At 35.0% G+C, this 25,372-nt stretch overlaps 1 protein-coding gene and 1 long non-coding RNA gene across 15 annotated transcripts; both read right to left on the bottom strand.

The window, feature by feature from the left end:
• Positions 1-13,682: 13,682 nt before the first annotated feature.
• On the bottom strand, positions 13,683-21,649 carry LOC100812621 (nuclear pore complex protein GP210). 14 transcript variants are annotated; one of them, XM_014768221.2, is made up of 9 exons: positions 20,981-21,125; positions 20,722-20,748; positions 19,902-20,049; positions 18,617-18,786; positions 16,783-16,858; positions 16,406-16,513; positions 15,928-16,046; positions 15,647-15,768; positions 13,683-15,553 (listed from the first exon to the last, which is right to left on the bottom strand). In XM_014768221.2, the coding sequence occupies exons 3-8, from the start codon at positions 19,915-19,917 to the stop codon at positions 15,676-15,678; spliced, it is 582 nt and encodes a 193-aa protein (XP_014623707.1). In that variant the 5' UTR covers positions 19,918-20,049; positions 20,722-20,748; positions 20,981-21,125; the 3' UTR covers positions 13,683-15,553; positions 15,647-15,675. The 14 variants fall into 14 exon arrangements, with proteins under 14 accessions (XP_014623707.1, XP_040865424.1, XP_040865422.1 ...); XM_041009490.1 differs by lacking the exon at positions 20,722-20,748 and having other exon boundaries at positions 20,981-21,116; XM_041009488.1 differs by lacking the exons at positions 20,722-20,748; positions 20,981-21,125 and having other exon boundaries at positions 13,683-14,459; positions 14,917-15,553; positions 19,902-20,472.
• A 2,686-nt stretch (positions 21,650-24,335) lies between these two features.
• LOC121173509 (uncharacterized) lies at positions 24,336-25,366 on the bottom strand. Its single transcript, XR_005888545.1, has 2 exons — positions 25,190-25,366; positions 24,336-24,756 (listed from the first exon to the last, which is right to left on the bottom strand). It is a non-coding gene; the product is annotated as an uncharacterized lncRNA (long non-coding RNA).
• Positions 25,367-25,372: the final 6 nt, after the last annotated feature.

Genomic DNA, 25,372 nt, shown 5'->3' on the forward strand with positions numbered 1-25,372 from the left:
CAACAACTATAAAAGGGGAGTCAAGACAAGCAGAAAAAAACATCACAGAACCCCTCTCTAGCAGGGGTTTCATTTACTCCCTTCCTTTCTTTCACCCTTCTTATTCCATCAGTTCTTATACCCCATCCATTGTAAAGCCCTCAATGCCCATGAGTGGCTAAACCCCTAGTTGGGGCCTGACAGGCCTAAAAGCAAAGTGATGTATGATGTACTCATTATTTATCAATGCAAAGGTGTTTTCTATTCTATTATCTTTTCTGTTTTTATCTTGCATTATTCACCTTTATATTCTGTTAGGGGTTAGACGCTCGAGAGAGGTAACTTCTAAATAAGATTTAAAGAAGGTATGCATGCATTGGTTTTAGGGGTTAGACGCTCGAAAGAGGGTAACTTCTAATAGAACAAAAAGAAAGGATTTCATAGGAAAGTCATTGCTAGACATAGAATGATTATTTTAAGCCCATGCATTCTTGCAAACATCAAGAATTCATACTTCATGTATTTTATTTGTTGAGTCTTTGCAAAGGAATTTGGAAGATAGATAAATAAAATAGGCTTATCATCGTGAGAAATCAGGGGCAAGTAATTGAACAGATGTGAGTAGAATAGAATCACCTAAATTGATAAAGAAAAATCATAAACTCATACATCCTAGGTAAACAAGGCAAGGCAGATCCTAACATTATCACATTCTGATTTTATTTCTTTTATCTTCTATTTTTATCTTTTATTTATCTTATCTTATCTTATCTTTTCTTAATCTTTTATTTTCTCATATCTTTTACTTTTCTTATCTTCTATTTTTATCTTTAAATCTTTTATTTTTTTCTTCTATTTTGATATTTAAATCTTTATCTTATCTACTATATTTTCTAATCTTTATTTTAAATTCTTTATCTATTGTTTTAAATTGGGTTTGCATTAATCCAAGTACAAACAGAGTCCCTGTGGATTCAACACTTGGACTTCCAAATACTTTACTACTTGTGACAATTTGGTACACTTGCCAACGAGTTAACAAGTTTTTGGCGTCGTTGCTAGGGACTTTGTTTTTCGTACTTGATTATTTGCATATTCTAATTTTAAAGCAATTAGTTTTCACTTTTTATTTTTTATTTTACTTTTATTTTAATTTATTTTATCTATTATTTTTTAGTTGCTTTATTTTAATTTTCAATTTATTCTCTTTATTCATTCTTATTTTATTCTTTTCTTTTTTAAAATAAAAATAAAATAAATAAATAAAAATATTTCAGTTTAATTTTTTCTGTGATAACATGCACGGTAGTTGTTTCTTTTGTGAACAATTTACACCCCTTCTTTGAAGAAGAATGCATTATGGCAGAAGATCGTCCATAAAGGATGACGCTAGAGGATTACTCTAGCCCTATTATACCTCAATACATCACCAGCATAGCCAGACCAGAGGTGCAAGCGGCCAACATCTCATATCCACATTCCTCATCCAGCTGATTCAAGGGAATCTATTTCACGACCTACCAAGTGAAGATCCATACATACATCTGGCCACATACATCGACATTTGCAACACGGTGAAGATAGCAGGAGTGTCTGAAGATGCCATCCGCCTCAACTTATTTTGTTTCTCTTTGGTCGGTAAAGCATAAGTATGGCTTCGCTCGTTTAAGGGGAATAGCTTGCGGACATGGGATGGGGTGGTGGAGAAATTCTTGAAGAAATACTTCCCAAAATCAAAGACCATTGAAGGGAAGATGGAAATCTCTTCATTCCATCAATTTCTTGACGAATCCCTCAACCAGGCGCTCGACCGTTTCCACGGACTACTCAGGAAGACGCCTACACATGGGTACAGTGAATCGGTGCAACTAAACATCTTCATAGATGGCCTACGACAACAATCAAAGCAATTACTGGATGCATCCGCAGGAGGGAAGATCAAGCTAAATTCACCGGAGGAGGCAATGGAACTCATAGAAAACATGGTGGCTAGTGATCACGCCATTCTTCTTGATCGCACATATGCACCAACAAAGAGAAGCCTTCTAGAATTCACCACTCAAGATGCAACCTTAACTCAGAACAAGTTGTTGTCCCGAAAAATAGAAGCCCTAACAGAGACCCTTAGCAAGCTTCCACAACAATTACAAGCGGTAAGCCCTTCTCATTCTTCTGTTATGCAGGTAAGGGGATGCCACATATGTGGAGGAACACACGAGCCTAGGCAATGCATAGTCCAACAAGATCCTTCCAGGGAAGTAAACTACATGGGCATACCAAATCGCCACGGATTCCAAGGGTACCACCAGGGAGGACCGTCGGGATTCAATCACGGCCCACCAGGATTAAACCAAGGGAGAACTTTTACACAAGGCTCAAGTTGGAAGAGTCAAGGGAATCAGTACAACAAGGAGCACAAGAGTAGCCGCCCTATCAACATCCTAACCAGGGGCCGAGTCATCAAGAGAAGCCCACTAAAATAGAAGAATTGCTAATACAGTTCATGCAGGAAACAAGGTCACATCAGAAGAGCACTGATTCAACAATTCGGAATTTGGAAGTTCAAATAAGCCAATTAGCTTAAGAAAAAGCTGAAAGGCCCACTAGAACTTTCGGGGCCAACACAGAGAAGAACCCAAAGGAAGAGTGCAAGGCAGTTCTGACCAGAAGCCAGAAGAAAGCACAAGAGGAGGATGAAGTAGAAGAAGACCAGTCTGAGGAAGGAAGGACAAACAGAGATGAAGAAAAAGAATATGAGAAGAAAGAAGAAGAAGGAGAAAAGAAGGAAGAGGAAGAAAAAAGTGAGGAGAAAGCACAACAATGATAGAAGCACTCACAAGTAGAAATTCAACAAGAAAGTATTCTCCAAGTCAATACCCCTCCTCATCAACTGATTGTCAAGGAAGAAAGGCATAGTGAACATACGAAAACCTTAAATGTCATTCTTTCCTTGATCGCTACCACTTCTCTTCCAATAATGTGGAAGGTGCTTCCAGAATACATGAGTTTCATGGCATCTGTAGCTAAGAGACGAAAATGCAAGGAGGATGTGTTTTATGTGACCTTCATGCCACCTTGAAGGCATTGGACCCATCAAGCTAATGACGTTAAAGAAGCGCTTACTGGGAGGCAACCCAGGATTTCTTACCCTATCTTTCTTTTAGTTAATTGAATTATGTGTTTTGTTTTTTTAGGATAGTTGTGTTATTTCCTTTCTTTATTTTGATTTTGTGCATTTTAATTTCAGCAATTTAATTTCAGTAGTTTAAATTTAGTCATTGAATAAAAATTGCATGATATTTGTGAAGTCACTATTTAGGCTTTTTCTGAAGGATTCAACACTTGAAATGTTGCATGACAATTGTGAAAATATTGGTTTCCTGGAAGCAAGAGTCAGTCAAACAGTGGAACATGAATCACAAAGAGAGAAAAGGTTAGCTTGATGGAAAGAGATCATGGTTTGGTAAGCCGATAACTTTATCTTGACCCGGTGAGCCGTGTGAACTTTATTATGAGAGAATGTTTGTTTTTAAATTCCTAATTTTGCATCATTCTTAGACTGCTAGATTATTTGCATAAGGTGGATATGGTCAAGGCCATGTTTCTTTTTATTTTAGCCACTCAGCCAAAAAGCCAACCCGTGATGAATTTATCCCTTACACCCCTATTGAGCCTAAAGTAATAATGATTTGTTTGAATAAACCCTTGAGCCTAATTTTGATATCCTTGACCTTGTTTTAGGGTTCTAAGAGAGCATAGGGGTTTCAAGTTATGATAAGTCCTTAATTTGGGGGATTGCTAAGGGAATTTGCCTATAAAAAAAAAAACAGCACACAATAGGGCACCCTTAGAAGCTTGTAAGCCCAAAGTATTCTTATCCAAAAAAAAAAAAAGATTGCAAATAAGGGCAGAAAAAAAGAGATGCCATGAGTGCTAAGGTAAAAAAAAAACATTGAAATAAGGGAAAAAAAAGAGAGGTGTCATAAGTGCCAAGAAGAAAAGTGTTGTTAGAGGAATAAAGGCTAAAAAATAAAAAAGCCTAGGCAGGAAATAAGTGAAAGTTTTTCTAAGGATGCATGCTCTCTTATAATCCTAAGTTTTTGAAATCCCAAGAAAACCATGATTTCTTGTTTAGCCAGGCCCCATTACAAGCCAATAAAAGTCCTTAGTGATCCACCAAGTGTAAGTAAGAATAGTTTTAACTAAGATGAAGTGCAAATTTGGGAATCTTAATTGCAGGTCGCAAAATTTCAAACGTTCACCCCAGACACTTGTGTGCAGAGAGAAACACTACCCTTGTGAGGAAAGTGAGACAATCCAACTTGATTAATTTCCGATACTAACTATTTTCATCTCGATGTTGTTTGTGCTTCCATTGTGAGATTATGGCAAATGCAGAAAGGACCAGTTGAAAGAATTTAAAAAAATTACAGATCTTGAAAGTGTTGGAGCATTCAAAGCCTACTCTCATTTTTGTTTTTGCTTGAGGACAAGAAAAGTTTTAATTTGGGGGAAATTGGATAGGATAAAACCTGTAACAAGAGCCGAAGCTTTGATAACAGATGATGTGATCCTTACTAGGAGCGGATTGCTTGATACAAGTTACAGAGTTAGGATGATGCCACTTCCAGTGAGGGAAGATAAGTCAGGGTAGACGTCACTAGGATTACCTTGATAAGTCTAAGATTGATTCAACAAGGAACCCAGAGAGAAGCTCTCACAAAATTTTATCAAATGCCAAAAGTCCCTTCTATTGAAAACAAAATCAATACATATAGTGTATCTAAACAAAAAGATAGAAATAGACATGGGCCTTCAAATCAGTTTGGGCTAAAATGACAACCAAAAAAATAGAAATATAAAAAGAACATATTTGACATGGGTTTTGAAATTAGTTTTGGCCTTCAGTAACAATTAAAATTTTTGGTAGTGCCTTTGCCTCTCGGCCTTCATCCTTCTTCACTTGGGCCTTGTTAAGTATGCCTACTACCATTTGTTGGAGGATATCCACTGACTGTTTGGTCCTACTCCTGGTCATAGGTCCCTGTATTTGGGCAGTTTTAGGATTCTCATCATTCTCTCCTTCTTGGAAAGCATTTGCCCTCAAATGTTCAGAATCATCACCTACAACAAATGGAGTCAAGTCATCAACATTAAATGAAGAACTTACTCCATACTCACTTGGAATATCGATCTTGTAAGCATTATCATTGATCCTCTTTAGTACTGGGAAAGGTCTGTCTCCTCTAGGTTGAAGTTTGGACTTCTTTTGTTTAGGGAACCTTTCCTTCCTCATGTGTACCCAAACCCAATCACCTAGTTCAAGTATCACTTCCTTCCTGTTCTTGTTGGCTTGCTTAGCATAACTTTCATTCTTCTTTGCAATTTGAGCCTTCACCTGCTCATGTAATCTTTTCACATACTCAACTTTAGCATGTGCATCTTTATGCTGCATCTCATGGGGATTGCTTTTGTAAACTCGCCTATTAGGCAATGAAGCTCCTATAAGGAGGTCAATTTAATGTTCTATGCCTCTTGAAGGTGGCAGTCCATGAGGAATCTCCTTGGGAAAGACATCTTTAAATTCCTACAATAAGAGTTCAACACTAGAAGCAGAAATAGTTAACTCATTAGAATTATCAGCAAAAACTTTACTGTCTTTGCAGTACAGTAGATGGAGCGACTCACGAGCAAGTAACACTTTCCTCACTTCACTCGCCTTTACTAAACAATTAAATTTTCTCTCATGTGTATCACTCTTTCCCTCACGTGTATCACTCTTCTTTTTACTATTCCTCTTTGGTTCTTCACTCTTTTCTTTCTTTTGTTCTCTCTTTTCTCTAATTCTAATTTGGTCATCACACACTTCTCTAAGGTATAGAAGTTTAAGAATAATTTTTTGGTCATGGTGCTGGAAATAAATCTTGCTGGTGAAGCCATCATGCACTGCTTTCGTGTCATACTGTCATGATCTTCCTAACAGTATATGAGTCACCTCCGTTGGAGCCACATCACACAACACCCTATCATTGTATCTTCCAATGATGAGACACACCTCAACCTGCTAAGTCACTTTTGCCTCTTCATCTTCACTAAGCCATTGAAGTCTGTATGGCCTAGGATGGGGCTTATATCCAAATTCAGTTTGGACACTAACCTGAAACTTGCAACATTGGTACAACTTCCTCCATCAACAATTATAGAGCAAATCTTACCATTAATTATTTATGCATCTAGTGTGGAAAATTTTTTCTCTTTGGGTGTCGTCCAGTGGCTGCATCTGACTTCCCAAGAGCCTTCTCACCATTAGCATATCGCCCCTACATAGTTACCTCCTTAAGCTCTTCTTCCACTTCTTCTTCTTCACTGATTGCAAATTCACTGGTGATTTATCCATTTGCCTTCATGATTATGGTCCTCCTGGTTGGACACTTAGAAGCAATATGTCCCCTACCTAAGCATTTGAAACATTTTATGTTTTTGGTACTAGTGTTGGATGATGAGGCAGAATTATGCTTAGTTTCAGCACCAGAAACTGCTAACTTTCCATGGGGACTGGACAATTTGCCTCCCTTCTTCTTGGATCTGTTGGTCCAAGTTTGGTTGAAATTGTTGGGTGAGTTCCTCCTCTTCAACTGTTGTTCAACCTGAACTTCCTTATGCAGCAAGTCATCCAATTCCACATACTCATGTAATTTAACAACATCTCTAATGTAAGGATTTAGGCCACTCAGAAAACAAGCCATTGTGTCCTCAGTTTCCTTTTCAATGTTGGCCCTCACTAGTGTCATCTCCATCTCCTTGTAGTACTCCTCCATAGTCATACTTTCTTGGGATAGCCTCTGGAGTTTTTGTTGCATGGTTTTGTTGTAGCTAGTTGGAACATACCTCTTTCGCATAACCTTTCTCATCTCAGTCCATGTATCTATCTCCATCCCCTTCTCTTTCATCATCTTTCTTTGATTTTTATTCCACTAAACAAGAGCGTAGTCTAAGAATTCAGTTGTTGCTAACTTCACCTTTTGCTCTTCAATATACTCATTACAGGAAAATACATGCTCAATCTTCATCTCCTAATCAAGGTAGCCATCTGGATTGCTCTTGCCCTTGAAAGGAGGTACATTGAGTTTCACTCCCTTAATTCTGTTCTGCCCCTCCATTCGGTTCGATCCATCATTGACCCTTTTGTTCCCACCATAAGGTCTCCCAGCATTTTAATTCATTTGGCGCTCTAATCTTTCTATTCATCCATAGAGCTCTTCATTGTTATGGTTCAGCAAACGTTGCATTTGTGTAGTCATCATATCCAGTAACAATCACTGAGATTTGTCGAGTTGATGATATTCACCACCACCGTCACTAGTTCCTGCCATAATTAAGGAACAAAAAATTCTGCAGTAATTTAAACAAAGGTTACAGGACCTCACCATACTCTACTCACGTGTTTCTCTCTTTGATGGTAGTTCACTCCTATTTGATTTTTTCAATATAGGCTTTTGTGTGATGTTTTTTTTTCACTCTTACCTTTTACCACTCACTCCCTCTTAAGTTTCCTGGATGAATCAAATTGGACGCACAAAGTAATATAACAGGAAACACAACTTAATTATGGAACAACAGATTGGATAACAAAAAAACAAACATATTGGATAACAAACTAACAGACACAATAACATATAGAAGAAAACAAAGAAACTACTTAATTACAGAGAAAAAGAGAATAGAATTAATGCAAATGATATGCAAACTTCAAAACGCTCAAAATTCTGAGGAGAATCCCTATGCAAATCCCAAATGAGTCTCTAACTTCCTCAAATCCGCGTTCAAAGATCAAACACCCATTTTCTTTGTTTCCTTTTTTTTTTCAAACTTTCTGCAACTTTTTTTTATAATGTTTTCTTTTCAAATTCGTCTAGGATACTTTAGGCAATTCGCTCAATAGGCAATAAGGCAATTTGTTCAATAGGCAAATAGATTCAAGAGCCTACTAAACCCTAAACCCCCAAAATTCTTCCTGTAAGCCAAATTGTCCCCAAACATATTTTGTTTGTAACATAATTTGAATTTTTTTGACATTGAATCTGACAGAAACAAGAACAAGAACGAAAACAAGAACGCAAAAAGATGCAAACAAGAACGCAAATAACATAACAGAACACGAACTTGAGATAAATTACAAAGAGAAAAAAAATAGAAATTGGATAGGATAAAACGTGTAATAAGAGCCGAAGCTTTGATACCAGATGATGTGATCCTTACTAGGAGCGGATCGCTTCATACATGTTACAGACGCCACTTCCAGTGAGGGAAGATAAGTCAAGGTAGACGCTAGAATGATTACCTTGATAAGTCTGAGATTGATTCAACAAGAAATCCAGAGAGAAGCTCTCACAAAATTTTATGAAATGCCAAAAGTCCCTTCTATTGAAAATGAAATCAATACATATTGTATATCTGAACAAAAGGATAAAAATAGACACGGGCCTTCAAATCAGTTTGGGCCAAAATGACAAAAAAAAAATAGAAATATAAAAAAGAACATATTTTGCATGAGCCTTCAAATTAGTCTGGGTCTTCAACAACAATTAAAATTCTTGGTAGTGCCTTTGGCTCTGAGCCTTCATCCTTGTCCACTTGGGCCTTATCAAGTATGCATGCTACCATTTGTTGGAGGGTATCCACTGATTGTTTGGTCCTACTCTTGGTCATAGGTCCATGTATTTGAGCAGTTTTAAGATTCTCATCAGATTAGAAGGGGCTAATCAGCACAACATTTCACTACTTTTTCACTGATACAAAAGTTTCTTTTAGCAACTATTATTTATCGGCGCCAATGAACTATTTGCCAATATATTATTGTTTAATCTAAGTTTTTGTTGCTAATAAATGTTTATGGCTAGTAAAGCAATAAGGCACTAATAATCTAATATCTCTAACTCTCTGCTAAGGCACTAACTCAAATTGGCTTATTTCATCACCCTTTGAAATTAACTTTTCACGTTTTAGTTCAAACTTTTTTTTCCACTTTTCACTGCACCGTGAGAACCCTGTCTTCAGTAATCTTCGTCGCCTCGAAAACCCTTTTCAACACCAACCTAGCTCTTCAATCACCCTTTCTATCGCCTCCAAATCCCTTAGGCTTCTTTGATGCACAACCACCATCGGCTCCGCCCTCGCTGCTCCAATCATGCTCGATTTTTAAGGAGAAGATTAACCTTGCTGGACACAATGAGGTTTTCAAGTGCTTTCTCTTTTCTCTTGAAGCTTCCTTGCATGTCTTGTGTTGTTTTTATGTGTAACAACAGATATAAAGTGTAGTGGGTAAAGAAAAAACAAAGAGGAAATTGTAATTGCAAAAGGTTTATTCATTCATATGTGAAGCAACGTAGTTATAAAACATATGCAAAGCACAACTGCTAATAGATAAATAAACCACTAACAGATCATGACTAAAAAATAGGAACATCCCATCAATTAACACGGATTTTATTTTCCTCAAAAATACCGTAAAATCTGATATTCTACAGTTTGAATTTGTTACACTTCCAACAGTCACATCTTCAACATCTTGATCCATGAATGTTAAATTTATTTTTGATCTATCGATCTCACTTTTTATCACTTGCATTCATTTCATTTGATTTCAATCCTTAATCAGCAGTTACAAATTGCAATCTCGAGTGAACTTCATGAATTCTAGGGTTCCCAAGTGCCATGTACCAAGCCTAATTAACCACCAAATAGGTAGTTCCCGATCCATTTTCTCTTTGTTCATTTTCTTCTTTCTTCAATCTAATTGTAAAATTCCAATTGTGCTTAATTCCATTTTGATTTAGTTCTCATGAATTTTAATGTCAAATTATGATTTTTTCAAATCCTATAGTTAATTACTAATCAACTTGTAGTTTAATTGATTAGTATAACTTAAGTTTTTAATACTTAGAACTAATGTTTAGGGACCTTATTTTTTGTGATCCAATGTAGTTTTGCTTATTCTTTGCACTCATTTTGGTGACAGGAGATTCTCCTCTTCTCTACTGGAAATCCTCAAGACTAAGCTTCAATAATCAAAGTTGTGTTTGAATCTGATAGTAGAACAATCAAGTGAACTATGTGTTATTGTGTCTTAGTTATTAGTCTTCTATTTTATTCAACTGTATGTTATTGTATCTTAGTTTGCTTGCATGAAATAGAAGTTTCTGCTGTCAAGTGATATTAGTTATTAGTAATCATTCTACCTTGCTATTGCTAACAACTGATATTGGATAATTCATTGTTTATTGGGATGGTTCAGAAACCAAATATTGCAACTGCAATTGTTCCAGATCCCCCTGCTAATGTTGTGATTGCGGAACCAAAAGTTGACACTCAACAAGAAAATGCACAACCTAAGCCATTGGAAAAACAACCACTTTCTCCCTATACTATGTAAGCAAAATTGCAAATATTGCCTAAACAACATATATTAAAATATTATGTAGTGAAGTCTGTAAGTCTTTCTGATTAGTAATAAGGATTAGGACACAGCCTATTTTTTCATTATGGAATGTGGAGGGATAAATTAATTTGATGTTTATTATATCAGTTATGATGATTTGAGGCCACCATCATCTCCTCTCTATCTCAAGTTGGTGGTGGGAAACAATCAAAGATCAGTGAGACAATGCCACAACCAAGTGCTTCATATACTCAAAGCAGTGTGCCAGGAGTAGATAGTGTCTCTTCATATGTAAGTTTCTCCATAAATTTGAATTTACAATTGCTTCACAAATGTGGAAGTAGTTTATAGTTGGTATAGAAAATTAGTTTTGTTGTGTTTAAACAAGTTGGTCAAGATGACATGCATGAAGTATTATACTTTATTGATATAAACCCCTAAATTTATAACTTCAGTTGCGTAACAGGGAAGTCCTTCAATATGATTTTGATTAATGGATTGAAAGAATTGTTTAGTTAGGAATTGTCATCAAGTATTGACCAAGAAGATGCAAAATCAGAATTGTTTGCAGTGCAGAAGCAAACAATGCCTTCAAATTGGTAGAAAAAATCAAGTGCTTTCTAAAAAAAATGCTTCAACTCACCCAAAAAATCATGAGACTTGGTTTGTGGCCCAAAAAAGTGAAGTACAACCTAAGATACTTGATGGAGGTGCAACAAGCCCGTCTAATAATCCTTTATAGAAGATTGGAGGTCCTATGACAAGGTCCAAGACTAAAAGGATAAAGAAAACATTGCAAGGCCTGAATATAAAGATCAAAGAGAAAGAAGACCAATGTGAATTAAGGGGTTACATCTAATTGGGCCACTCTCCTACAAATTGATGAAGATGTTTTGAGAACAACTTGAAGAATCACTTTGGGAAACACAATTTACAAGACAAGAAATATCCATCTAAAGATAAAAAAGAATGAATACCAGTGTGAATTAGGGGTTACTGTAGATGCAATTGCTTTTGATGTTTTGATGATGACCATGATGATATGATGCAATTTATGCAAATGGGCTTTTCAAGATTAAATTCAAGATAATACTTCAAGATTAACAAGCTACAACATCAAGATGATCACTAGTATATTAGGAAGGGAATTCCTAATTGAATTAGCAAAGGTTTGGCCAAGTAATTTAAATTAAAAAGTGTTTCTCAAAGGTTTTACTCTCTGGTAATCGATTACCAGAGAATGTAATCGATTACCAGTGGCCAAATATGTTTTATAACAGCTACAAAAATTTGAATTCGAAATTTTAGACTGTGTAATCGATTACACAATTTTGGTAATCGATTACCAGCAGTTAATAAACGTTTTAATTCAAATTTTAAAAGCTGTAATCGATTACACAATTACTGTAATCGATTACCAGACAGGATTTTCAGAAAAATAATTCTAAGAGTCACAACTTTTCAAAGGCTTTATTCATGACCACCATTGGTCTATATATATGTGACTTAAACACGAAATTGCTCAGAGTTTTTCAGAACAACAAGTTTTATCCTCTCAAAGAGCAAATTCATTTTAATCCTCTTAAGAATTCCTTGGCCAATTCAATTGCAATTCATTAAGGAATTATTTGAGTGCTCAATCTGTAAAATCCATCTCTTTCTAGAGAGATTTACTCTTCTTCTTCTTCTCATTCTCTAAGGGATTAAGAGACCGTGAGTCTCTTGTTGTAAAGGAATTCTAAACACAAAGGAAGGATTGTCCTTGTGTGTTTAGAACTTGTAAAAGGAATTTACAAGATAGTGGAACTCTCAAGCGGGTTGCTTGGGGACTGGACGTAGGCACAAGGGTGTGGCCGAACCAGTATAAAATTGAGTTTGCATTCTCTCTTCCCTTAATCTCCTTTATTTATTATTGCTTTATATTCATATTCAAATTGTTTTATTTGAATTAATATTTAAGAAGATTGTCATTAAGGGAATTCATAACTTGAATAAAAAGTGAAATAGATTTCTAAATTAGGGGAAGTAGTTTGGAAAATCTTAATTCAACCCCCCCTTCTTAAGATATCTGAGGCCACTTGTCTAACAGTTACATCTAATTGGTTGTTTTGAGGACAACTTGAAGAATCAATATGGAAAACCTAATTTATAAGACAAAACATCCATGAGTTTGAGTTGATCAATTTTGGTGGACTATTAATATTGGGCTGATTAGATAATAATTAAGCCCAACACGCACAATCTTTTATTGTTATTTTAAAGTTTTTTAATTATTAGATTAGTTATTGGGTCTTGGACTTAAAATAAGGTTATTAGTAAGAATGTAAATAGACTCTTTAAACACTTTGTTGACAAAAATTGAAGATTAATTAAAGTTGGGAGTTTATCTACTGTGAGAGATTTTCCTTTGTTCTTAGGTTAAGGTGTTGGTTTCCAGCGGCTGGTAGCGGTTAGGATCACATTCCTTTTACTAACTTTCTTTTTATACCTGTTTTCAAGACAATCCTAAGTATTCTCTTATTACTTAAGGGGCATTCTTTGATGCTTTGTTAAAGTATTCACGTTATTGAAAGTTTAAAAGTTTAAAGTGCAGGGTTTACTAAGAAATGTTAATTTTAACAATCTTACAAATGTAGTTTTCTCTCTCAGCTTTGACTAGGATGCAAATTACTTTGCTTCTACTAGGATATCCAAGAACTTTTTTTTTTTTTAGTGAACTTTGCAATGATTCGGTTTGTTAGCAACACAACCCAAGCACATGGCAATAGGCCTAGGAGGGCACTAAGGAAGCCTACCCGCCTCCAAGACTTTGTGTGATCCTTTTCACTACTACAAAATATTCCTTTGCTCTGTCATCTAGCTAGCACAACCACTAAGATATTTTGCACACTTTCTATTATCACTTTCTGCACAATTCTGTTATGGAATAACATAATTGTTTTTTTTGTAATCGGCCAATGATTGGCTTAGGCATTCATTGCAGCTTTTCCTATATATATACCTTGATAATGAATAAAATGGGCAAGGAATTATCACTCAGCTTTATCTTTTTTCTTAGTGTAGTTTGATTCCCTATCATAGTTGATATATTATCCTGTAGTTGAGATGTTAAATAGATCAAAACTCAGTTGTGTTTGTTGGAATAATGTATTTTTCTACAATAATGTATTTTTTTATATAATAAAAAATTAATTTTGATTGATTTTCAAATGATTCTCAATTTTTTCAAAGCTGTTATATATATAAAGGAAAAGTATGCCTAAGATTAAAGAAATAAGACAACATTTTTTATAAGTGGAAATTAGTATTGCCAGTAAACATACATGGTTTTTACGTCAATAAATATGACATTTACCAGCATTTGGTATAATCGCCTGAAAACCCTTTACTGACCCTAGATAAGATGGCCAAAGTCTAATAGCCACAACAATTTGGCCTTGAATTTTTTTCACATCTGGAGAATGGGTTACGTCAGCAATGGCCACAACACCAAATAAGCCATCTTTCTTTCACTTGCCAAGCTAACAAACTCTTTCGTAAGTGTTGTTTTACCCAAACCACCCATCCCATGCACTCAAATGATGAACTATTTAGAATCCTTCAAAACTTCCTTCATCTCATTCAGCATTGGTGTTTTGGAGTCTACTGCTTCATATCCTTTACAAAATGGCAAAATCATGACTTCAGAAAGAGCATTGTAAGAAATGCTATCAAATTTTCCATTTTTCGTGACTTGAGAAATCTGATCATTTCTTCAAATCTCCTACTAAGTTGTTTTCTTGTCCATGGATTGGGACTTTGTCCCAGACAATATAACCAACTTCACAGTCAATAAGTTTCCTTGCATTAGCATTACAAACATTCACTTCCTTCTGCCAATTCAGTACAACATCTTCAATTTTTTTTTCCATTATTCCTTTGAGCCTCATCAACACGGTATTGCACACTGGCTTTAGTATCCTCCAACCTTTCCGCTTCAAGCTTTTTAAGGTTGTTCTCGTAGGAGAGTATGTAACCAAACATTTACCAATTGCAGAAGCACCTAAGCAAATAAAATCCATCACCACCCCTTTGCACTAGCAGTGAATTGTAACCAAAAACTGTAATGAATATAATCAATCAATTGTTGATTATGCTAAATGCCACATTTGTAGTGCTCTCAACTATCACAATAAAATCAGTTCAAAGATTAATGCTAAACAACTCAACGTTTTTATTTATATCTTTATCTTTTTAACCCAACAAAATAAAACCAAATTAACAAAACTAAATCCACTAACACAATGGGTTTCAGCTTAACTGGCCTTCTAAGATCCCTTCACATTTGTGTATATAGGAAAAAAAACTCAATTTATCAGGGAACAAACTAAAAATTCAAATATGAGTAATGCTTAAGCATCCAAAATGTGCAAGCAGAAAAATCAACCAATCCACTTAAAAAGTGGCACATTGTCAACTAATTTTAAGCTTTTTAAAATCTTTTCTTTTTCCAAAGTTACCTTTTCTTTCTTTCTTCAGAGCACAACGGTCCACTAATGTTAGGATGTAGCGATACCAATGGGGTTTGCATATAAGAAGCAAGCAATTAAGAAATGTCTCCTATTTTATTTGTTGTTCATGCTTTCCCCTTTTAGTATGTTGGAGACACCAATAGAACCAGAAAATGAGTTACTCTGGAGCAATTCAAGGTATGGTTGATTCAAAAGGGGTTTTTGACTAGAAAACGTGGATTCTACATCGGTTATTGGGGGCATTCTACATGAGTTGACAACCGTCGTCATAGACAACATCATAAAAAGGGGTACCCTATTCTTCGACGGTCACAATGATTGTCTTAGAATGTGTATATTTCTAAGACCGTCACGTTCAAAGGACCAATGTAGAATGTTATTCATTCTACGACGGTCACGTGCATGACCGATGTAGAATGTTATCCTTTCTAGGATGGTCACGTGAGGACCGATGTAGAATGCTATGCATTCTAAGACAGTCCTTCACACGTGACCATCTTAGAAATATGCACATTCTATGACGGTCATCATAGAACCGATGTAGAATGCAATGTTTTTTTTGTTATTTTTGTTATTGGAGCTATTTTTTTTTTTTTGTATTCCCTGAATTCAAATGGTCAAATACCTGCAATAAACACATGATAATATGAAGTTAATTAAATTTTATGCAATCAATATGAATTATTCAAATCTATCAATAATTAAAGGGTGTTCTTACAAAGAAGTAGTGGCTCATTTCACACTAGTTCAGCTAGATTTCTTGCGCAAAGAGGTGGAGGACATTCTGTGTGCAGAACGGCCATGCCTGGTCTCCTTGGTCAACACCCTTGGTTTCCCATTCTGCAATAGCCATGGTTCTTGTTGGTGAGAACCCATTTGCTAAATACCTGTGTGTGACAGATTTTTGGAGAGCAAAGAAGAAAATGGACACAAGGCAATGCAAATTGTGATGTGATGTAGAAAGAAAGAAACCACAAAATGACACTCTAGCTAGGGTACCACGTGTCTCTTGACTGCTAAGTTAGGCAACACATGATTCCCTGCAGCTTTGTAACATGTGTTCACCATATCCGCAAGTGGAACTAAATGCTCTTTGCATGAGTCAGCTTCAACTGGATCTGTTGGAAAGTAATGATTGAGAATGTAGTTAAAGGTTGATGTCATTCAAACCAAGTTAAACTCAGGTGTTATTATTACAAACTTGAATTTCACGGAGAAGTTGTATCATTTTGAAGGGAACGGGACATTAGTTAATGTCTCTTTTGGAGCATCCACAAAAATATAATTTCCTTTCAACACGGTAATTGTTGTTTGTAGTTTCAATCTTCCGTAATGGAAAGATACTGCTCATAATAACATTTAATTAATAACATTTCAATGAGGTAGATGTATAATTAATAATTGTTTATAAAGCAAAACTCCGGACAATGACAATTAAAAAGTTCATTTTTTGTACTTAAATATTGCTATTCAGTACCTTGTGCACAACCTTCCCCAATAGCTTTGGCCATCCCAGATAATGTATCAACTGATATTACACTTCCATTTGTGGTAAACCACTGTCCAGAAACTGTATCACTCAAACCTGAAACTTAAAGATAGAATATCATCCGCGAAAAATTTGGTAAAAAAAAAGATTAAACACTCTGATCAAACTCGTTCAAGAACTGGAAATAACTCTACTATCGTGCCAGGTTAACAAAGCAACTCTCGCAAAATTTTAATGTTAGATGAAAGTAAATGAATGGCTTCATTACATCTTTAACAAATAAATTTTATAAAAAAAAATTGCTCATGAGATGGAAGACAATATTAGAAAAATAAATTAATAGCAACCATTCAAAATGGCCATACCTTTTATGCTTAGGTTGAAAGGACTTCCAATGTGAAGAACTGGATTTTGAGGATATATATGGGCACCCACTCTAATCTACAAAATAAATAAATAATGAGAAAAAAAAAACAGATTCAGATAGTGGAAGAGAATAGAGGAAGTGGGAATGCAAGATGAATGAATAGGAAGAATAGTGAACATGATGTGTGTAACTTCCACAAAGGGAGAATTCATCAGGTAGCAATGAGAACTAAATCAATTGCAAAAATGCATATAGCAAGTATAAGCTCTAGTGTTCAATTTGAGAACTAAATCAATTCCAAAATTTAGCAATGAACTAAATCAATTCCAAAAATTTAGCATACAGCATAAGAGATCAAGATATGTTTGTAGAACAGTAAATTACTTAGTGCAGATTTTAGGAAAAAAAGGTAATACTTAAGGGCACATAATCTGATTTTAGGAAATCTTCACTAATTGCTACACACACAAGAGCTTTACCATGCTGAATTGCCTTCAACCATCAAAAGACAGGACAATAATTCCATTAATTTACTTAACTGAGCAAAGCAATTCCACGGATAGTAAACTAAATGAAAATACCAGGCATTACAAATCTGTGTAGACTCTAAACAAATATAGTTTGTTCTAAAGGCACTTAGATAGGCTCTCTTTTTCTCTATTTGGTATAGGTGAAATACAAGAGAATGAAATAAAAGGAGAGAAAGATAAATAGCTGAGAAAGGAAAAACTCTCCTTGTTTGGAAGGAGAGAAATAAAAACATAGCGGGACCCACCACTTTTTGTTTTCTTGTCTCATGGATAGAAAAGGAGAGAAGAGCAATCTTTTGCATCTTTCTTGAAATACCTTTATATCTATATATAACTTCATATATTTAATTAGGAACATAATTGTCTTTTTAATAAAAAAATCATTTTCTTTCTCTTCACTTTCCTTCATATTTCTCCTGTACCAAAAAACCCTTAAAATCTACTCTTTTACTCACTACTTTCTTTCAATATTCTCTCTTTTCATTTTCTTTCCCAAACCGAACAAAGCATTCAAGTTGAAGGAGATGCAAATGCATAGATTGGATGGTTTATGGATTGGCCATTACTCTCTAATGAGAATCCTGAAACTGGCCAAATATAGGCTAAAGGCCCAAGTGAAGAAGGACGAAGGCCTAAGTGGAGAAAGACAAAGCCCCCGAGTGGAGAAGGATGAAGGCCCAGAGGCAAAGACACTATTAAGACTATTAATTGTTGCTGAAGGCCCAGATTAATTTGAAGCTCCATAATAAATATGTTCTATTTTTTATTTATAATTTTTTTGGCCTAAACTGTTTTGAAGGCCCATGTCTATTTTTATCTTTTTGTCCAGATACACTATAAGTATTGGTTTTTAATAAAGAGAGATTTTTGGCATTTTGATAAAATTTGGTAAGAACTTCTCTCTGGGTTCCTTGTTGAACCAATCTCAGACTTATTAAGGTAATCATTGTGGTATCTATCCTGACTTATCTTCCTTCACTGGAAGTGGCGTCATCTAAATCTCCGTAGCCTGTATCAAGCGATCCGCTCCTAGTCAGGATCATGTCACTCTCTCTCTCTCTCTTTGAATACTTACCTCCCTCTTTAAAATTCCTTAAAATCAATGTGTTTTACTATGGACAATACAGGTTTAAAATCATTTAATATTATTTCAAAACAACAATCACTAGTTCACATCAAACGTGTAAAACAGAGACAGCTCTATCAGAAACAAGCATGCCCTAAGGCTGGAAAGTTGTACTCTTATATGAGTGCCAAAAAGTGGCTCCAAATAAACAGTGAGTGGAAGATTAAATTCCATACCTCAACAACCTTGACACAAGAAGCAATCTCTGTTCTTCCTGTCGTACGATCTTTAGCTTGAATGCAAGCAAGATTGTTGGACTTTTTCTTGGATTTGCTAGCAACCTTTTCTTGATACTTCTGCACCAATGTTTTTGACCATTTTACTTTATTGTATTTGTCAACTAACTCTGCATCCAATAGAAGAAGCAACACACCACCATGTATTTATAGTAGTAGTGCAAAAAGCTAATATAAATAGTTGAGATGTCTCTTTCCCTACAGTATGCCTACCCATGTTGATTGGTGCTGCTGGTATCCAACACTAGATCCCAAAATTCAAACTTAACTGTACGTTCCTCTTTTACCAACTTTTTAATTTGAAAAACTCACAAGGAGATTTTCATATTTTTTTTACCTTTCAATGTTTGACACTTAAGAATATGGGTGCGCATGTAGTCACTTCTATATCTGCTAATTACCTAAACATCCAAGAATGCAACTGATTTTTTAAAAAAAAAGTATTATTGCTGAATGAATTAATAAAATTTACATATGTATATCATTTGTCAAATTATATGAATTTTAATTTTTATCTTTTAAGACTGCTATAAAATTTACATATAATAAGAAAAAACAAATTCAAAATTGTGTGCGTATTGTGTATATATGCTAATTAACTAAATCTCCAAGAATCTTATTGCTACTAACGAAAGATTAAAAACAAGGAAATTAGTAAAAAGTTTTCCAACTTAACCTTTTTAAGAAACTTGTTTTATATGTTAGTGCAAACTTGAAAATGAATTATTGGCCCTATCTTTTCATCTTGACCCATTAGTTCAATAATTACCTCCTCCATTTAATATTAACTAAGATTTACTGTAAGTCATGATCACTATTAAAAGTTTATAACAACAACTCCCAGAGTGTGATTAGTTTATTTTAGAAACAATTACGTTGGCGGGCATTATATTTTATTTTCCACCCCAGTAGATGTAGAAGTTGTTTCATACATATTTAGGTATTAAGAAAAAGACGTGCAGAAAATTTTATCACTTCATAACATGTTTATTAAGTATCATGTAAAGTAATGAGTTTCTGGGATATTAAGTAATTAAAAGATTACGCCAATAGGAAACATATGACATAAGTAATATATCTAATATTATCGATTATCAAATTGATAATATTAGATATATACTATTTTTAATACCTAAATATCATAAATACAAGCAGAAACAGCATATTCAATAAAAGGCTAATATCACCATTCAGGCCAAAGCCTAGATTATGGAGCAGGCTTTACCGAGAAAAGTATCCATCTTTTGTTTTCACAATACCGTAATATTATCTCCTTGATCCAAAATAAGATTGGCACCAGCAGGCTCCTCTGTTAATGCACAAGGCCTCACGATTGCATAGGGAATGCCACTTTCTCTAAGTAAATCCTCGCCCTGTTGCAACATTAACCACTTTTAGCAAATGAACAATTATGTGACTGGGAAATATGAATTCCTTAACTAAATAGGTTATGGTAGGCAATAAGGAGGTTCCTTCGGACACTCTATGAGAATCTATACTTCTCTTCTATAAACTTGAATGACAAGGGAAAAAATTTCATAGTCAATAGCCACTCTAAAATTATAGGGAAACTCCAATCGTTGAGTGTTGACATAAATTATAGGTACAGGTGGAAATGGGATGGGTAACTAGAAGTCTTTTTTATAAAAGCCAAGCTTGGTCTTTATAAAGCTTGGCCTGACCTGAAGCCTAATTTAAAGTCTATTTTGCAGTAAAGTCTTAACCAAGAAAACTAGTTTTGCAGACCAAAAGAGGGTTTTGTTGATACTGAATCTCCTATGTTATGTATCTTTACACGGGTTCATAGAGGCCTAAGACATGTCCATCAATACACCGCATAGCTGCAACCTAATCACAAGAAAATCACATCAGACCTTTTAACTTATAAGTCCTCAGCAATATGAAATTCAAATCTATGAATGAATTGCAATACCTTTCCATGGACCTCATATTTGATGGGTCCATCTAGTTCAGCTCCTAACGCCATTAATTTAGTTACTGTATTGTTCATATCATTCACAGTAAATGATAGAAGCGATGAGTACCCTTTCTGTGTGGCTTGCTGCTGCTCACTGTGAAATTGAAATTTGAAAGTGAATCAGCAGCTGGCCACTCCATGGACCAATATTGCACGCCAAACATTTCTTTTAAAATCATAAAGAAAGAATAAAAAAACAACTGAATAAGAAAGTAATCTTGTTATTAGTCATTGTTAATTAAGGCTTAATTAGGAATGAACAAATATCGAACAGATGGAGGACGTGAGAAAATGGAAGGGTACTTGGGAGAATGCACGAGGGCAACCTTGAGAGAACCGGATTGGAGTTCGGCCCAACGAAGGCTGCAGACATTGATGCTGAAGTCCAAGCCTTCGGAGTAGAAGCGTGCGGCTTTTGGAACATCCTTGTGTAGTTGTAATATCCACCTGAACGACGCTGCCATTAGGGACACCGTCTGTTTTTGGATCTTCTTCTCAGACACACCCTTCCCCTCCAACTCTTCCAAAATCACATTCCTCGCCGCCTCCATCTCTGCCACGCCCAACCCCTGCTCTAGCGCTGAAGTCCTCTGCTCCGATGGGTTCCTATGCTCCCTACTCTGCCAATAATACATAAAAGAAAGACAATCTCTCTCGAGAGTGTAGTCGAAGCTCTCCCACCCCTTATCCCCGCGCTTGCTAGGGAAATCCTTCATTGCATGTGCGAGCTCCTGTGCGGCCTTCCCATCACACCGATTCTCGATGAGGAAGGATGCGGCGGCGATGCACTGTGAGGTGCTGAGGAGGTGGATCTCGTAGAGGAGCTTGGCGCCGCCGGTCTTGAAGGCGGCAAGGAGGTCGGGGTTAGCGTTGGACTGGACCAGGGAGTTGCCGTGGAATGTGAGGAGGGAGAAGAGAGGAGGCAAGACTCAGCCATGGTGAGGGAAGTGATAGACATGAGTAAGTGCGTGAGTGAGTAGGGTTTAAAAAAGGTTGAAAACCAAGAGTCTCGATATCAATTAAGATAACGACAAATTCTTATGACCAACACACATTCTAAGATGATTTTCAATAACCATTTTAGAATCTGTGTTGTCCAAGACTTTTTTCAGTAACATAATTAAAAAAATGTCACTATTTCATTTTTTAAGATAGTTTCAAAAGAATCGTCGTAGAATGACTGTCCTACAAACTCACTTTTCTAGTAGTGATGATTTAATTGAATAGGAGTATATATTTCAGCTTTTTTGTTTTGGACACTTTAACATTATTATTCAAATATTTATTGGGGATCAAAAATATATTTTAGCCAAATAATAATAAATTAATAAACAATTTGTGTTGCTAGCTAACCTAAATATCTTGTTTTATATTACGAAGCTTTGGAGTGAAAGACTGAGAGAGCACCAAATTAAATAAAAATTGCCTCTGAATTAATATGTTTCTCTGTTGTTTCCCTTTGTATTGCTCTTTGCAAAAATGTCCACAAGTCCTTAATTCTCCGTACATACTCCCTTTTTAGTTTTCACCCACATCATGATGAAGATGCTCTGTTAATATATTTTTTACAATTAAATGTGTCATGATCTCCTTTCCTTTAATTTGTCCCCTCCTTTTTCCTTTTGTGTCTTAACTTTTTCTTTTCTTAATTAATCTTTGCTATTTGTTTTTTTGGTAATCACTAAACCCCATGCAAATCATTGCCCTCCCCCCTCCCACCCCATCAAAAAAAAATTACTTAAAAATATAAATAATAAATAGTTTAATTCTTCAACTCCAATTTATTATTATGTCCATTTTACTCTGTAATTAAACAACCTCTCTTTTTCTGCTTTTGCTTTGAATGGAGAAAGAAACACAAATAGCTTATTTGACAGTATTGTTGTATTTTTTATTTTAACAATGTTTCTTGTTCTGCTTTTGCTTTGAATGGAGAAAGAAACACAAATATCTTTCTTATTGTCTCTGTTTTGAGAATTGTTTTTGAGATTAGAAAATGCAAAAACCTATTTAATAAATATATTTTCAAAACATGTTTTGAAAACTAAAAAAGAAATTCATTTGATTTAATTAAAAAAGTATTAGATATAATCAAACAAGCATAGAGCTAACTAAAAAGTATTATTGAAAAACTATTAACACAAAGACATTAATAATGAATGGCACATGATGGTTCGACATGACCTTGAGTACTACTGGATAGTTGACACCAGAGACAATAAGACCTCACTTCAGAAAGCTCCCTCGCTCGCCAGAAGAGTTTTTTTTTTAATGTTGCTGTAATTAACCTCCTCTCATTCTAGCAATGGAAAAAAAATTAAAATACAGATAAACATACTTTTTGCCTCTTTACTGTTATTTTTTAAAATAAAAAACTGGCATGCTCATGCATAACATGAAGCAGACCAGAAATATATTAAAAACATACGAAAATACCAAAGCATAGGGTTTATATCCTAAACCCATGAAGAGAAAAAAAAAGGAAAAAAAAAAGAGAGAAAAAGAATGACTACCTGAGTTCAAAGCTATGGAGAACAAACTTTTGTCAAAAGAAATCCTCATATGACTAGATAACTATATGCAAAGGCTAACTGTAGCCACACAGGATTTCACTTCCAAACACAGCAGTAAGAAAGGGACTTAGAGTTTGTCATTTATGAGATTTCTCTACAATAAATCTTGTGAAGAATAGAATGTCAATTGTATACGAGAAGATGAATGGTTAATTGATTGTTTGGTTAATTACATAGACAAATACTTTTTACGGTATTAACAATGAAACAATCATAGAACATTTTCAATAAAAATGCATAAAGGACAATTGTAATTTGTATAAACTTAAGTATTTTAGATTGTTCTTTTGTCATAACATTATGTATTTTGTAAAAATTAGTGATATTTTTATTTTGTATAATATTATAAACTATTTATTGCCCTCACTAAGGAAAATTTCTGGATCTGTTACCGCTGGTGGTGGTGGTGGTGGAGGCTGTAATGTTTTGTGGTGGTGGTGACAGTGGAGGAAGTGGCAAGGGCAGTGTGGTGGCGGTGGCTCATGCGGTGGTAGTGACGATGGTGGTGGTTAGAATGTGTTTTTAAAACTAAACCAAATATACATAACTTTTTTTCTTGATTTTGATGATGAATGTAAAACAGTTTTAAAATTGAGTTGAATACCAATTCAGCTCCATTTTTGTCGGATGCATTTTTGTTTTAAAAATTACATTTAAAAGCCCTGAGCCAGAAACTCACAACCACCCTTGAACATGGCCAAAGAAAGCGAAAAAGTGAAATATTGAACCACTCAGCCACACAAGAATGAAATGTTGATATGGGATGAAAAGATTAACTTAATTCTGAAAGCCATATATCATCAGGCTTCAGGATTTATATACTGTAAATAGAAAATAGATATTTGCATCTCCTTACACAGTCAATATCGTGGGTTTTATCTCTTCAATATTCCTGTGTTTGATCCCCTCACTCCAAGAAATAGATGAACCTTATCTTTCAGATCTACCAATCCAACATAAACCTGGAGTTTTTTTTCCCCTTAGATTCTGTATTTCTAAGCCACCAACAATCTTCTTCACAGCTGCAAACCAGTTGGATAATAGCACATAAGGAGTTGCATTTTCATGCTCTATCTCTCCAAAGTTAAACACAATAGACACAATCACATTCATGAAAATTAATGTGGCGATGGAATTCACCAAGATTTCATATTTGAGAATAATGACTGAAGAAAGTAGATACACAATCAAATATGACTTGGGCTTCCTGACTTCACGTGCTTAACCCAACTAAATAGTAACCTCAGATTTTTACGTTATGATTCTATAAATAGTGTAATTTGATCAGATGCAAGTGATTTCTGTACGGATGTTACATATACACAGTTACAACGACAAGAAAAATAAATTTTCACATCTCAGATTGTTACATAAAGTTCAATATTTAAATACAAAAAAGAAATAAGAAAACATTTAAGTTTTGTTGTTGATGACAAGCATGGAAGAGACCAAAATGTCAATTTATTGGCAAGGACTCGCTGGCTAAAAGGCAAGTGTCGGATGTGCAAAATTCAAATCAAACCCACTACCTACAGAAAAGATAGTAAGGAAAATTAATATATCATCCATTGGAGTAAATTGCAGTGCTAAAGTAAAACACACAGTTTAGGCACTGTTACGAACCCAAATATAACAAGACTAACCCTGATTTTCACTCTATAATAGATCGATTATGTAATTCCTGTAAGAAAAGAATACGGAACCTGATGGTGCGAAAATGTGTAGAAAAGAAAAGCCGAAAAAACTATAGGCAGCTGAGTGGCTACTATTCTCTACACTAGTTCCAGCTAATCCCATCCTACCCTTCCCATTCCCACTCATATAACACTAAAAATGCAAAAGATATAAAGAGTAACACAACCCATTAAAATCATGGAGCAGAAATCTAACAGCCCAATGTGCCGAATGATTAAAAGTATTATGAAAGATATAAAAATCAAAAACACAAAATAATAGCCATACCTAAATACCTACAGCTCAGTGTCTTAATAATAGACATATTCAGCTGTCGTCTGATACTAATGATGAATTCAATCTTGTTCTGTTTTCTGGATACTCAACAATATAAAACGGAACATTAAATTCTCAACCGCAAAAGTAGGAGTAAGAAATGGAACTAGGAACCTGAATTTTGGTTGATATGTA

The sequence above is a fragment of the Glycine max genome, chromosome 15, assembly GCF_000004515.6.
Source record: "Glycine max cultivar Williams 82 chromosome 15, Glycine_max_v4.0, whole genome shotgun sequence".
NCBI classification, from domain to species: domain Eukaryota; kingdom Viridiplantae; phylum Streptophyta; class Magnoliopsida; order Fabales; family Fabaceae; genus Glycine; species Glycine max.